A 14,140-nucleotide genomic window follows, 5' to 3' on the forward strand; every position below is an offset into this window, starting at 1 on the left:
AGCAGCCATGAGGGTGCTGGGAATTGAACTCAGGTCCTCTGGAAGAGCAGCCAGTGCTCTGAACCACTGAGCCAGCTCTCCAGCCCCCCTCCCAACTCTAGAATATTATTTGGCTCCAAAAAAATGTGCTATCAGTTTACACAAAACATGCACACATATGATTCCAACTATGTAAAATTATGAAGAAGAAAATATGAAAAATTTTATATGGAATATTGGTTGCCATGGGCTGAGATGAATGGGAAGATCACAAAAATGTTAGGGCCATACAATTATAACACATGATGCAATCATGATGGGCAAATGCCTACTGCTTCACCCCAAATCAGCATGGGCCTTTGGGTAATGCCGTGAGGTGTTGGACCACTTTGGTGTCAGGGATTGAGGCCTGGAGGCCAGGAGTCCCATGCTTTGTCCTCAACTGTGCTCTGAAATTAAAAGTGCTCCAAAATAAAATTGACTCATGAAAACACACATAGCAGTCACGGTAGAGTTTAGACAGAGGCTTTTTTGTTGGGTGCTGTGCTTGCTACCTGCAATTTTCCTTCAGAAAATACATCTACGCATCTGTTTACAAGCCAATGACAATCCCATCATGTCATCACCAACAGCTCTGTCAGTCAAGCAGTCACAGCTAAAGGCAACTGGGGAGATGGCTCAGCCATTGAGATGCTTTGCCAAGCAAGCAGTGTAAATGTAAGGTGAGCGTGATAGCCTGTCTGTAGTTCTACCCTCAGGAGGCAGAGACAAGGGGACAAGCCTCGTAGGGCTGGGCTTATCAGTAAAATCTGGATTTAATTGAGACACCCTGCCTCAGAGACTAAAGAAGAGGGTGATGGAGGAAGATTTCTAGCATCAGCTTACACCCATCCAGTGACACCCACATCCATAATCACGTGCACACATAACACACATAAACACAAAAAATAAAATAAGTCACAGAATGCTAACCACTAGATGTGATCTCACAAGAGTCATTGTTTAAATTCACTGGCCCCTTAGTCCACACGGTCCATTCAGTTTCTTCTCCCTCAGCTTCTTACCAAACACACTCTTATGACAGCACTCAGCTTGATGCTAGGAGTGGAAATGGCAGCCCCCCCTCCGGGTTTATAATTCACTGGGCAGATACACAAGTAGGGGGAGCTGGCTAGCGCACTGGACCCAGAGAAACACTGGAGCTTTCTTCCTGCTGGGGATTCAAGTCCGCTTTGATCTACGTGGCCAAGATTTCCAAATGGTGGCCTCACACAGCTCAAGCATGGACACAGCTGCCAGCGTCTTCATGGACAGAGAACCCTTTGTCTATAACACAAGACCTAGCCAGGCTTCAATGTGGACAAACATCTTGGGGCTGCGTGCCGCCTAGCCTCTGGTTCGCTTTCTCTGGAACATCCTTGCCTGGGAGCCAGAGCTGTGTCAGTGCAAATGTCAGCTTCTCCAAGAGCAGACACCGAAGTTCCCCTATGGGAGAGGAAGGCTGTCGAGTATTGACTGACACACTGAAGTGCTGTGATTTGGAGGAATAAAGAGAGAAGGCAGCAATAATAGTAATAATGATAAGAGTATTGGTATTAATTCATTTAAAAGCCATTAGTATCTACTGAGCGAGATAACATGCTAGACACTGTGAAAAATTCGTCCCATGAACAGTTCTCCTCAGCTCCTATTAATGTCTTCGCGATGGGCACTATTATAAGCTTTCTGCAAACTGATAGTGAAATGGAGGCACAGGCCCGCAGACAAACTCAACTAATAAGCAGCAGGAGCAGCATTCAAATGCAGGCCTGCCTCTAAAACCGGATTCCAAGTCCAAGAGAAATATAGCCATTACCTGCTTAATTTGATATACATAGACAGCCAAATTAAATAATTTAAAACCGGCCTTTCACTGTGGAATGTAAATGATGGTGAAATCATGGGTATTTATGTCCTGCCAGCTATAGACAAAGGGCTTAATAAATATGGGCTGAGCACAAGAGGTATGAGCTGGAAATCAAGGGCACCACAGACACGGAAGGAACTGGAGAGATGACAGGGTGTTGCCGCTAGACAGAGGCAAGTTGGGAACTCCGAGTGACCTTGAGCACGTCGCTAGCCATTCCGAGCCTCCTCCTTAATTTCGTCATAACAGTATGGCCAGGCACAGAATGTTACAGAGAAGGTTAAGTGAAATTATGTTTGTGAAGAACCCAAGACACAGGGAGGATGACGTAAGGTGACACGTGACAAGCCACGTGCGGAGGACAGAGAGTCCAGACAGCACAGGCCCTTTGCCTGGTGAGCTCAACATCCACGGCAGAAGAAGCATGGCATCACATGACCGAATGAGTCAAGTAGGAGTGAGAGGAAAGTTAGGCAGAAGGGTCCATGGCAATACAAAGGAGACCCTCAACCCAGACTGGGAGTAGAGAGACGGCCTTAAAAGGCTCTTCAGAGAAGATGGGGTCAAGCCAGAATCATGTGTAAGAGAAACGGACTAGGAGACAAGAAGAGAGAAGAGGAGATCAGAATTCAACATGTCCTAAGGCCTGGAAAGAAAGGACAGAATAGGACATTTTGTTCGGGATGGAACAGCCCATCAGGGTCAAGAGCCAAGATGAGAGAAGTGAACTGAGGTCATCATGAATCTAGAAAACTCTATCAATACAATTTGAAGTTGACTGTTGAACCTGACTCTTGTTCATCTTCAAATGAACATGTCTTCATAAGGACCTCAGAAGGAGTTCCGTACATCCCTAGACAAGAAAAACCATAAGACAAAGACCTCCTATGCTTTGTCTGATTATGTTTGAGGGTCTCTCAATCTCTCCCTCCATTTGCAAAACGGGCTACATCAAAGTTGCCCAAACTAACCATGGGTCACCTTACTTTAAAAAAAAAAAAAAAAACTGTATGTTCACACTGGTCTGTTAATGGTAATCACCTCACTTTTTCTGTGTTAGAGTGTGTATTGCTTTCTGAAACATAATAGGTCATAAATAGAAAGCACCTGTGATAATACGATTAGGATGGTGTATTTAACTCCTCTCAGTTGCAGTGCTCTGCTCAAGGCCCCGACCCCAAGGCCTGTTCCTTTATCTTGGGAAGATTACAAAGCCTTAGGGAGGTGCTGAAAACCCACTAGCACGCAGCCAGGGCTTTCTCGTTCATGCCATCAGAAGGACCGGACAAGGACGAGAAACGGGGAGGGAGGAACCTCTCAACACACGATTTGATGTTATTTGCCACTGTGGCCGCAGGGGCCTCCTGGAATGCCCCCAAGTGGCCACTGTGTTGTGTGGTATGTGCCCCTACCCGGGGGATGCCGAACTGGACTAAGTATCCGTCTACTTGTGAGGTCTTTTCTAGCTCTGCCCTTCTAAATTCTGTCAGCTGGCAGTTCGTGCCAGGGAGGAAGGAGGTGGAAAGAGGAGTTTCGGACACCCTGGCCCAGGCAGATGTGGTGGAGGGAGCACCTGGTCACACTGCCCCAGAATAAACTAGGTAACAACGACGTTCTCCTCCCTACAGAGGCTTTCAGTCTCCGTGTCTACAGTGTGCTGAGGTGAAGAAGTCTAGTTTGGTCCCATCCACAGCCCGGAGCTCCCCCATCAAAGAGTGCTCCCGGAGCTCCTCCTACACCAGCACTCGATCCTCCAGTCCCTCTTCCCGGTCTCCAAACCCCAGAGCCTCTCCCAGGTACACCCGGAGCCGGTCCACCTCCTCTGAAAAAAGGTGAGTGCAGCTTTGACTGTTGAGAGTTTTGGTAAATAGAGATGCCCATCCCCCACAGGGAACAGGAGTCAGGCTTTACTTTGAATACCTTCTCCAGCCATTACGACTGACGGCCTTGGTAAAGGCAGCCAATATCTCTGAGATCCTGTTTCCTTGTGTGGAAAAAAAAAAAATAAGAAGAAGAATGCATGTCTCAGTGGCCCAATGGCTCTTTCCTGGGGTGAAAGTCCTTAGAACAAGAGGAACATTCATTGTTACTGTTTCTGTTGGCATGGGGACGAGATGAGTATCAATTAACTTCTTCTGCATAAAAAAGTAACCAACATCATCCTTCAGATAAAACGTGTTTACTTAGTTGCTGTAACTCTGTGGGTTAGCAATTTGTGCTGGGCTCAGCGGGCTGGTTCTGTCCTCAGCCCCCTCCTGTGTTTTTGACCAGATGGTGGGTTGGCTGAGGGCTGGGAATTGAAAGTCATCCAAGGATTAGTTGTCTCTGCTTTGTGTTGTCTCTCATCAACCAGCAGGACTGTCTGCTTGTACACATGGTAATGACAAGGAGCGAGAGGGAGAAGGAGAGAGAGAGAATACAGTAATGTACAAGGCTTCCTTCTCAGCTTAAAGTAACGTTCCACCCCTCCCGCTGTTCTGTTAGCCATAGTAAGTCAGAAGACCCATCCAGAAGATTCTCCCTTGGTGGGCAGAGTTGTAGGGTTACGTTTCAGGGGTTATGCAAGGCAGGGAGAGAAGAATTACAGCTTTTTTTTTTTTTAAATTCTAACCCCCAATTTCAATAGCCATTAGTATCACATGGTTACCTTAGATTGAATAACTATGTCATGGAACAGATCTCAATACCCCATCTAATATAACCCTCCTGGCCTCCTTGACCCCCAGCTTTCTTCTGCAGATGAAAATTGCCAACAGTGAGCAAGAAGTTGTTTCTCTTCCACAACTATATAATCAAAACGTGGTGGCATTTTGTCTGTAAGATTTCTCAGTGTACATGCAAAGAGCAAACTGGCAGGACACTTTCCCAGGGGGAACCACAGTGCACTCCATAGGAGTGAGTCATCCTGTCTCCCACAACAGGGTTAGGAATGGAGATGCATCGTGACGAGATGCTCTTCCCACCTTGCGCACAGGAGATGCAGTCCGTCATACTCAGTGGGTGCCTGTAGCTAAACCCTTGGATAAGAACCAAATCCTCTAATGGCATGGCCCATCTCCCTTTGTAACCAAGCACCTGTCTTGCACTATGTCGGAAGTATGAGCTCTTCTCTCCTTCAGTTACCTGGGGACCTCTGTTCTTGCCACAGATCTCAGAACACTGCATCTGTTTGCTTTGTCTTGTCTTCCTTTCTTACTGAATGGGGATGCTTACCCTCTAGCTAAGTGGATGCATGTCTTCATACCTTTCTGACCTGTGTGAATTACTAGCATCACAACTCTCATACTTGTGAGCCACTTTAAAGTAGGGATTGCTTGCACACAAGCACTCCGATACTATGATGGCAGATCTGGTCTTAGTAAGGCTACTTAGTAACAGGCAAGGAGCATCTACAACATGGATGACCAGACAAAGAAATAATACACTTCTTCGGTAGGGAAACAGGACAGCAATGCTCACTATGCTACTCAGAATGATTTGAAATGTAAAACTTGTAAGTTACTTGTTCCTAGAATTTTTATTATATATGCAGTATTCTGCCTACATGCATGCCTGCAGGACAGAAGAGGAAACCAGATCTCACTATAGATGGTTGTGAGCCACCATGTGGTTGCTGGGAATTGAACTCAGGACCTCTGGAAGAGCAGCCAGTGCTCTTAACCTCTGAGCCATCTCTCCAGCCCAAACTTTTCACTTCTTAATTTTTTTTTCAAACTGTTCTTGAAGTCATAGTAAAGCAAAACCATAGGTAAGAGGAGAGGGATTGCTGTAATCTACAAAAGGCAAAAGTACTTTATAGCCAGACCCTCTTGGAGTCATGTGTCCACCAGCCATGTGACTCTGATCAAATTACATCATCAGCTCTGTGCCTTTGTTTCCCCATTCATAATCTAAAATTAATAATAGTTCTTAATCCTAGGATATGTTGAGGATTGAGACACATGCGTTTTCATTTTAATGCCTGGCACATAATAAAATGTATAATAGTTGTAGCTAACACTTCCAGTATGCTGGCTAATGTGTGTGTGTGCACACGTGTTTATATATTTATATATGCTTATAAATATACATATATGTTTTATATATTTATGTATGCTAGGTGATTTAATCTAATTTAGATTTACAACCAACTCTGTAGGGTTGGTACTGTTACCCCATTTTGCAGGCAAGAAAACAGAAGCCTAGAGTAGTGGAATCGCCTACCCAAGATCACACAGATAACAAGTGTCCAGAACAATATGCATTCATAAATAACAGGGAGCTGTCCATATTCTTCTCCACTACTGAAAAGGGAAGTGATTTCTTTCTCTGGTTAAGGGCCAGGTTCCCTTAGGAGTCTTACGCAAAGAAAAATAGTGCCACCTGGGGGCCAGGTGCATAGAGCTTTAAGTGTCGGCACAACCCTAACAGGGGTCTGCAGGCTCCTTAGGGGCTCTTCCCTCTTCCCAGGTCCTACTCTCGCTCTCCCAGCTACTCTTCCAAGTCTGGCAAGAGGAGCCCACCTAGCAGAAGCTCGAGGTCTCGTCGTAGTCCCAGCTATTCCCGCTACAGCCCCAGCAGGTACGGTCCCAGCTCCTGGAGTGGATGGAAACTCCTGGGCCACACCCCTTCGCTCAGACCCTATAGTTCGGCCTCGCCTCTCTGTACCAGTCTCCCAAACCCTGTCCTATCTCTAGCCCTGCGGAAGTAGGGACGGGAATCCTTGCACTCTCTTTTGTCCAATCAAGAGTGTCAACAAGATCCCAATACTCTCTTTGTCCTACTGTCCTCTCGCACCCACGTGCTCAGTCTCCACGTGACCTGTTGCTTTCTCTTGCCTCTGTATTCACGGCCCCAATTCTTGCCCACCCCTTGGCTTTCTAATATGTTCTTCCTCACCCACCAATGTTTACGCCTCTACCAAGGGACACACACGCACACTCACATGCAGAGAGGCCACCACTCTTGCTCATGTCCAGCTCACCCCATGCCGCTCACCTAAGCAGATTCTTTCAAAGGCGAGCCATCTTCCTTTCTCTGTCTTCTTTGCGGCCCTTGGGAAAGCCCAGCCTCAGTGGAGTGGCAGGGAGGCCTCAGTGGAGTGGCAGGGAGAGCAAAGAGTCTCACATGGCAGGCAGGCAGGCACTTTCAGAACAACCAGCCCAGCTCTCCTTACCTAGTAACCCCCCACCCCGCCGCTGCACCCCTTCAGGGAACGGGACCCCAAGTATGGGGAGAAGGAACCGCAGCCCCGAGAGCGAGCGCGCAGGAGGCGAAGGTCCTACTCGCCAATGAGGAAGCGCCGGAGAGACTCCCCAAGTCACCTGGAGGCCCGGAGAATAACCAGGTGAGACAGGAGAGCAGAGATTGCCTGCTGCCAAGCTTCTCCCCGCTGCGGCCCCCATACAGGCACTGGGGGCTGGCTAAATCTTCTTTGGCATCCCTGAGACTTCGATTTAAGGATGGGTGGAGCTCCATAATGTCCCTCCCAACACCTAAAATGGTGTTTTGGGGTTCAAAGCCCTTCCCTAGTGTGGAATCTTCATGGAGTTTCCAGTCTAGGCATGCAGTGGGGAAGGGACCTGAACAGCCTGTGGACAGAGCTGGAGACTGGAGAAAAGACAATGGCCAATTTGAGGGGTACTGTGTAGCCTAGGGGGTGTCCTGGAGGCTAGGGACCCAGCTGGAGCTGGTAAGCTAAGAGGAGAGGCCAGGGAATGGGGACCCAGGCCACGCCAGGGCAGGGCAACACATTGTCCTGATGGAGAAGCACCACCTCGGTGGACATCGTACTTCTCATGAGCATTCTCAGATGCCAGGTTAAAATTCAACTACTCGCGATGATACCTTGAGCCAAGTTCAGATAGTGCAAATAATATTACTGGGATTCCCAAGGACTTAAATGAGTAAAGGGAACATCACCAGATTTTGAGTTCCAACCAGGTTCCCCAGGGAACCCGGAGTCTCTGCCTCTCCTCCAGGCCATTTTCTCACCCACACAATGTGGCATAACTCCCAGGAGTGTCGTGTGGATGCAGGGACGCGGCCTCGCTTTGTAAATCTAAACTCGGGACACACTGTGTTCTATCATTATTGACTGAATAGTCAGGGGGAAAAAAAGTGGAAGATGTGACCTGTGACAGCTAAGGTCTCCGAGGAGAAAAGCTGTTGGCAGAGAGTGCAGAGGCTGTGAGAGAAATTGAATTTCTCAGGCCCTGGGAGCTGGGAGAGTGGCTGGATGCCACCCCTCCCTCCAAACTAGGTTATCTTCCCAGACATCTCTCTCACCCCAGAGACCCACAGGGATCCTGGAAGCCCATTGTAGCCTCTCCCGGAGAGCGGAGAGTGCAGAACAAGGGCAGGGCCCAGGGTGGTGGATGGAGTTGCCTGCCCAAATAGTTCCAAAATCCAGTCACCCATGAGCATCCTTGTCACTGGATGGTTGTCCACGCTGCTGGCTGACTGATCACGGATGTGTTTCATTTTCTTAAAATCAATGCACCCTTTTTCATCATGCTTCCCCACCATGCACGTATGTGGGCCTGGTGTGCAATGATGTATTACAGTAAGTGGAAAGCCGGCCTCGCCCTCCTAGAAATAGAACCTACTAGAAATAGAAGTTTCTAGTAAAAAAAAGTAAAAATAGCAAACCAAAAACTTCAGTTAAAGCGTCAATGCAGACACTGTTGCAGGCTGCAAACTCTGAGCCCCAGGCCTGATTTGTTGATATTTTCCCCCTTTTTTAGTGGCATCGTTGCTTTTTCAGGAATAGAGAAGCACTAAGCCAGGCTTTTTTCTTTGATGTCTTAACTATGAGATAAGAAGAGATGGAGGAGTTTGTTATTTTGTTGGGGTTTGGAGTTTTTCTGATTTGCCTTTTCCCCCTAAGAGACTTAGGGATATTACGACATTGCTTTCCCTGGGGCTCCCTGGTTGCTGAGCCCTCATGCTTCCTATCTCTGGTCTCCGCAGTGCCCGCAAACGCCCCATCCCCTACTACCGACCCAGCCCCTCCTCCTCCAGCAGCCTCAGCAGCGCCTCCTCCTGGTACAGCAGCAGCAGCAGCCGCTCGGCCAGCCGCAGTTACTCCAGGAGTCGTAGTCCCAGTCGGAGCCGCAGCCGGAGCCAGACCCGGAGCAGGACGCGGACCAGCCGCAGCTCCAGCTCCCGCAGCCTCAGCTTGGGCTCCCGGAGCCGCAGTCGGAGTCGGAGCCTGAGCTACAGCTCAGCAGAAAGCTATGCCAGCACGAGGCGCTAGGCGAAGGCCCTCCCTCCATCCAGCTGCCCACCGGGAGGACCTCTCTGTACTCTCTGCCAGTCTCCTTTACTACCTGACCTTCATACCGTCTCCCTGGTGACAGATACAGAATACTCCTGGCTCCTGTCTTCCATGCTTTCCTGGGAAGGTGGGATGAGATACAGGGACTTCTATTCCTTTGCCAAGCTGCGGAGGAGCCTCTCCACCAGTACCATCCCGGGGCTCACCTGGGCAGAGGGAGAGAGCCACCCGTGGGAAGCTACGATCCATGACTCAAAAGTGCAAAGATATGCAGAGACAACTCTGGTCCACTCACCCACCACTCACAGAATATCTCGTGGAGGCCAGGGTGAATCCTACCCTCCTGCCCTCCGTCTCCCTTCATTCTATCTCATGGCTGCACATTTCGGACCCAGTGTTGGGAAGAGAGGAGACCAAGGGTGGTTGAAGCCTAAGACAAGATCTTGGAGCTTTTGCCTCCAGCTCCTGGGTCCGTGAGAGATCAGACATGAGCAGGGAAGGTTAGCGTTGTTAGTGTCCAGGGCAAGACTGGAAATGGGCTCTCTAGTTATACCTATGGGTCATCCCCCCTCCTAGTATGTCAGCATGGTCAGAGAAGGGAGCCCAGCACGTTCCAGCTCTGTGGAGGCCCTCACACAGGGCCCTATGACCCCACAGGGATAAGGAGACAGTGAAACAGTCAGCATACCTTGGGCTACAGCCCTAGTTCCCAAGTTTGCCTCATCCCCAGTTAGCTGGCACCAGTGTGATTCCATGGGACCATCTGCAGAGCATTCCCAGTGCTGTGGCTAGCAGCCAGCCCCCAGCGCCAGCCAGTCTGCCCTTGCCCTCCAGTTGGCGCCTGCCAGCCCCCTCCACACTGCCCAGACTGCCACACCCTGGATTCTGCCCAGCATAGCCTGGCACCTGCTGTCCCACATGAAGACCACTCTCCTTGCCTCTCAGGAATTTTGCCAGGATAGGACACTGCATGTAACTCACTGTTGTGGGGGGGGAGGAGGGGGACTCAAATCCGGAGAGCCTGTGACAGAGGAACTTGAGGGGTCCCTGTCATGGCCCCCTGCTAGCTTCTGAGTTTGTTGTCAGCTTGGGGAAGTCCAATCACACTTAGGGAAGTGCCCTCATCCTACCTTCCTCCTGCCCAGGGCTGGCCAGCAAGGGTAAGCTGCCCTCTGACACACACATTCCATGAGGTGCTTTGTCCGCAGAAGATATTGGGAACGGGCAGGTGAGAGAGATGGTCCTTAAAATAAACCCGTGGGCGTCCCCCTCACCAGCTGCCTGGCTTTCCAGAGCCTGTGGGTGTCAAGTTTGTGGTGACAACAGCTGAGCAGGCCAGGGCACACGGGGAAAAGGTTCTTTCCCATCTGTGGACAGTGAAACACCATGGATGCAAGGACAGGCGACACTATTTATCCCTCATGCTCCAAGATAAACATTGGGGGTGGGGGAACTCCCATCTTAAAAGCAGTGATCTTTCTACAACAATCGTCTCTAACCTATCACGGTGCCTGGGGGTCCAATGAGCACCAGGGGAGTTCTTCATCCATTAGGAGAGGAATGGAGGGTCAGTGGCCACACTGGCTTTCCCACCATGGCTTTTAACTGCCCAACAAGACTCGTGGATGCCTATGTTGAAAGCACGAAAGGCCAGATTGCAGGTGCCTGGCACAGGAGTAGGTGCCCTGGGAGGGCATGTACAGCAACTGTAAATAACCCTCGTCCCCACCCAGGATGCCAAAGGAGCCGCATCTCTGTCATGGAGACAAAGGCTTCCAGGAGCCACCAAACCTCCTCAGCTTATGAAGACGGGAAAGCATGTCGGGAAGACACGGACTATCTTCATTCAAACCACTCTAGGGGACTATTTGGCCTGGGGCTCCTAGCAAACTTTTTTTTATTTATTCGATTTATTTATTTTTATTTATTTATTATTTATGTGATGCGCTCCCTTTCTCATCATTAGCAGTATTTAATTATTTATTTATTTATTCAGAGAGAGAGATTGTGTATCATGATGTGTGATCATGTGTGTATTTGGCAGGATGGTCTTCTAAATTATTTGTGCTTTAAAAAAAAAATCTCGTTGCTATGGTTACACCCGGAGAGGCCAGAGGCATCTGGGTCTTTTCCATGAATTCTCTAAGACCTGCGCATCCTGGAACTGAACCAGAAGTGCATGAGTCCCAAGGTTTATTGTTCAACTTGATGCCAGTGAGGCTCAGGCTTGTACACCTGCTGATTGCAGTAACAGAAAGATGTCAGCCACAGACCTCATGAACCTAAATCCAGGGCAAGAGTCTGACATTAGCATTTAGAGAAAAGCTACACAAAAATTTAAAAGCCTTGAGGGACTCGCTGAGTGACTGCAAGTGCCATGTCTTGGGCAGATGGCCAGTCTTCGGTGGCATGCGTAATAGAGCCGTCACCTTGTGATTGGGGAACCACGTGGGTAAGAATGGTTTCATACTGGCATGGTTCTTTCGGACAAGGTCTCGGCCTCAGGAGGTTTGACTGATGCTCTGACATCTGGAGAGAAAGGTAGGAATGGGCTAGCCTAGGGAAGACATTGTGCTCAACTTGATGTCAGCGGAAGGCATCCACACCTTCCTGTGAGCAAAAGTGGGCAGTTTCGTGGAAGTTACACCTGCTTCTCCTCCAGGTATCCAGCTCCTCCCCCCAGCTCTCAGCTTTTGAGATTGGAAAGCGTCCCTGCTTTGTGCTTTCCTGCAGTAGACAAGCACTGTTTTGTGAAGAGGGCATGAGCCATGTTGGGGGAAACCCACAACCCAAACCAAGCCTCCTTTTGCTGTTCCATTGAGGATAGCACAAAGCTGCTTCTGAAATTAGAAAATAAAGATACAGATGGAGGGGACAGCCAGATGTCACCCCAAAAAGGTCATTTCTAAACTCAGTCTGGGATCTAGGACCTGGAGACATTTATCAGTCCTGCCTTCCTAGCCAACTGGCAGTGACTTTCTGGCTGCTGGCTACAGAGAGCTCTTGCCCTTTCTGAAGCCATTCTCTATGGCCTCGTAGGTGCCAGCTTGCCTGGTCCTGTAGATTCCCCACCATACCCCTGGCTCTCCCCATCAACGTGGCTGTCATGTTTTAACCCAAGCAAGGGGATAGTCTTCCCTTGGGACTAGTTTTCAGAAGATTGTTTAGATACCTCTAAACAATCCACTCTCTTCCTTATAATTCTCCTCTTCCTATTCCTCCTCCTCCTCCATCTCTCTCTTTCCCATTCCCTTTTGTCTCAATACTGCTTTTCTTTCCAAGCAAACATAGAATTCTTTCCAGGACACTGGTAGCCTTGGTTAACCAGAACCACTAAACCCGGGTATATCTACCCACTTTACCCTCGTTACTTTCTGTCCTCTAGTGAATAAGAGCTCTTGAAAGTGGTTCGTAGCTATGCTTATACAGTGGGTAGCACTCTGTGCTACCAAAGCTGTTCAGGGTGAGGATTTAGTTCAACCACCAGCATCCAAAATGGGTAGAGAGTATAGACTGAGGTTAAGCAGCATGTTGCCCAAAGCTCCTTGACCTTGGGTCTCGGTCTCAGAGAGCCCCCATCCCTACATTTCTCAGACCCGAAAGGGTTTGCTTAAAAAAGTACAAATTTGGGGTGCTACCAAAGGTTGAAGAAAGCAATGAGTTATGTCTTTCTCAAGGCCAACTTGCAACTTTTTTTTTTCTGATGCCGTGTTTTTCTTTTTCTGTGCCACTGGGGGTGAAATCCTTATGCACACTCAGCAAGGGCTGTAGCAAATGAGCCTTACCCTCAGCCCTCTGCTAGATTCCCTTCGTTCTGAATAGTCTCACGGGCATATGTTTCTCACCTTGGCTTCCCCTCTGCTGAGTAGAAAATGTGATTTGATAATCTATGACGCATGCCCTTCTCCACCGGTCAGCCCACAGAGACTCTCCGGCCTGACACATCATTGGACAATGCTTTAAAGAAGGCTATTCCTTCTCTGTTCTGCACTGATGAGCCGATGACATTGACACCATGGTCACCATCCTCTATCTGTAACTGTTTTTTTTTCCTCTCTCTCTGTGTATTGGGGTTTTTGTTGTTGCATTGTCCATCTTTGTTTTTCTTTCGTGAGTGTTTTTTGTTCTGTTCTGTTCTGTTTTGTTTTGTTTTTGGCAGTTGTCATATTGCACTGTAAATACCATGATGTGAGCCCGTCCTCAGGACAGGGCTTATTTAATAATTTATTATTTTCTATTTATTGAGTGGTATTGGGAAGGGAGGGGGAGCAGCCCTCCCACTGGGTTGCTACTGGAAACTGGTCCGTCTCTCAGCTCTGGGTGCTGCTGTAGTGGGGAATTATCACCCAGGTAATGATTGCTGGATTCACCAGATGAGTTGGAACTGTCAGAAACAGAGGCTTCCGTCATACAAATTAAATCCAAATGGAACCAAAACACTCGTTATCTTCGGAAAACCTCATGTAGATGGAAATGAATCGAGGAACTCAAATGCCTGTACACAAACCAACTTCTATTAAAAAGTCACAACTTAAAAAACACAGAGAATCTTTTTTCTCTAGCCGTTTTGTGTTGTGTATAACAAGCCGAGCCAAAGAGAAAGCAGCAGCGTTCCTTTGCGCTTCCCTTCCCCTGGGGGATAAAAGCAATGGGTCTTGGGCCTCAGTCTTGTCATCTGTACGGTGGACTTGGCCAATCTGTTCTGGGGAGGGCAGGGGGAGAGAGCTCTACTCCGATGCCGTGGGATTTTGTGGCTGTGCTGTTTGCTGGAAGGATGTCCACTAAGGAAGGAAGGAAAAGGCTTATTCTTCCCTTACGCAAAGTTGGAGTAGCTGAGTTGCGGGAGGTGATGTGAGTCTTAGAGCCTGAGTCCAAGGCTTCTGTGTCCAGTGTAAACTCTCCAAGTCCGGTTTCCTGGAGTCATGATGGCGGAAGACAAAGTGGCTCTGGCCTGTCCTGAATCTAACCATTGTCTGTTGTCAGGCTGTATCTTCTAC

The 14,140-nt window shown here is 48.6% G+C and overlaps 1 protein-coding gene across 2 annotated transcripts in view; it reads left to right on the forward strand.

The window, feature by feature from the left end:
• Srrm4 (serine/arginine repetitive matrix 4) overlaps positions 1 to 9,247 on the forward strand; it is a 143,398-nt gene extending 134,151 nt beyond the window's left edge. The window contains exons 10-13 of one of the 2 annotated variants that reach the window (XM_021631766.2): positions 3,514 to 3,717; positions 6,335 to 6,445; positions 7,077 to 7,211; positions 8,837 to 9,247. In XM_021631766.2, coding sequence (XP_021487441.1) covers positions 3,514 to 3,717; positions 6,335 to 6,445; positions 7,077 to 7,211; positions 8,837 to 9,122 — 736 coding nt within the window. In that variant the 3' untranslated portion in view covers positions 9,123 to 9,247. The remainder of the gene's footprint in view (positions 1 to 3,513; positions 3,718 to 6,334; positions 6,446 to 7,076; positions 7,212 to 8,836) is intronic. The other variant, XM_060382537.1, reaches the window with a different exon arrangement.
• Positions 9,248 to 14,140: the final 4,893 nt, after the last annotated feature.

The sequence above is a fragment of the Meriones unguiculatus genome, chromosome 4 (genome assembly GCF_030254825.1).
Source record: "Meriones unguiculatus strain TT.TT164.6M chromosome 4, Bangor_MerUng_6.1, whole genome shotgun sequence".
NCBI classification, from domain to species: Eukaryota; Metazoa; Chordata; class Mammalia; order Rodentia; family Muridae; genus Meriones; species Meriones unguiculatus.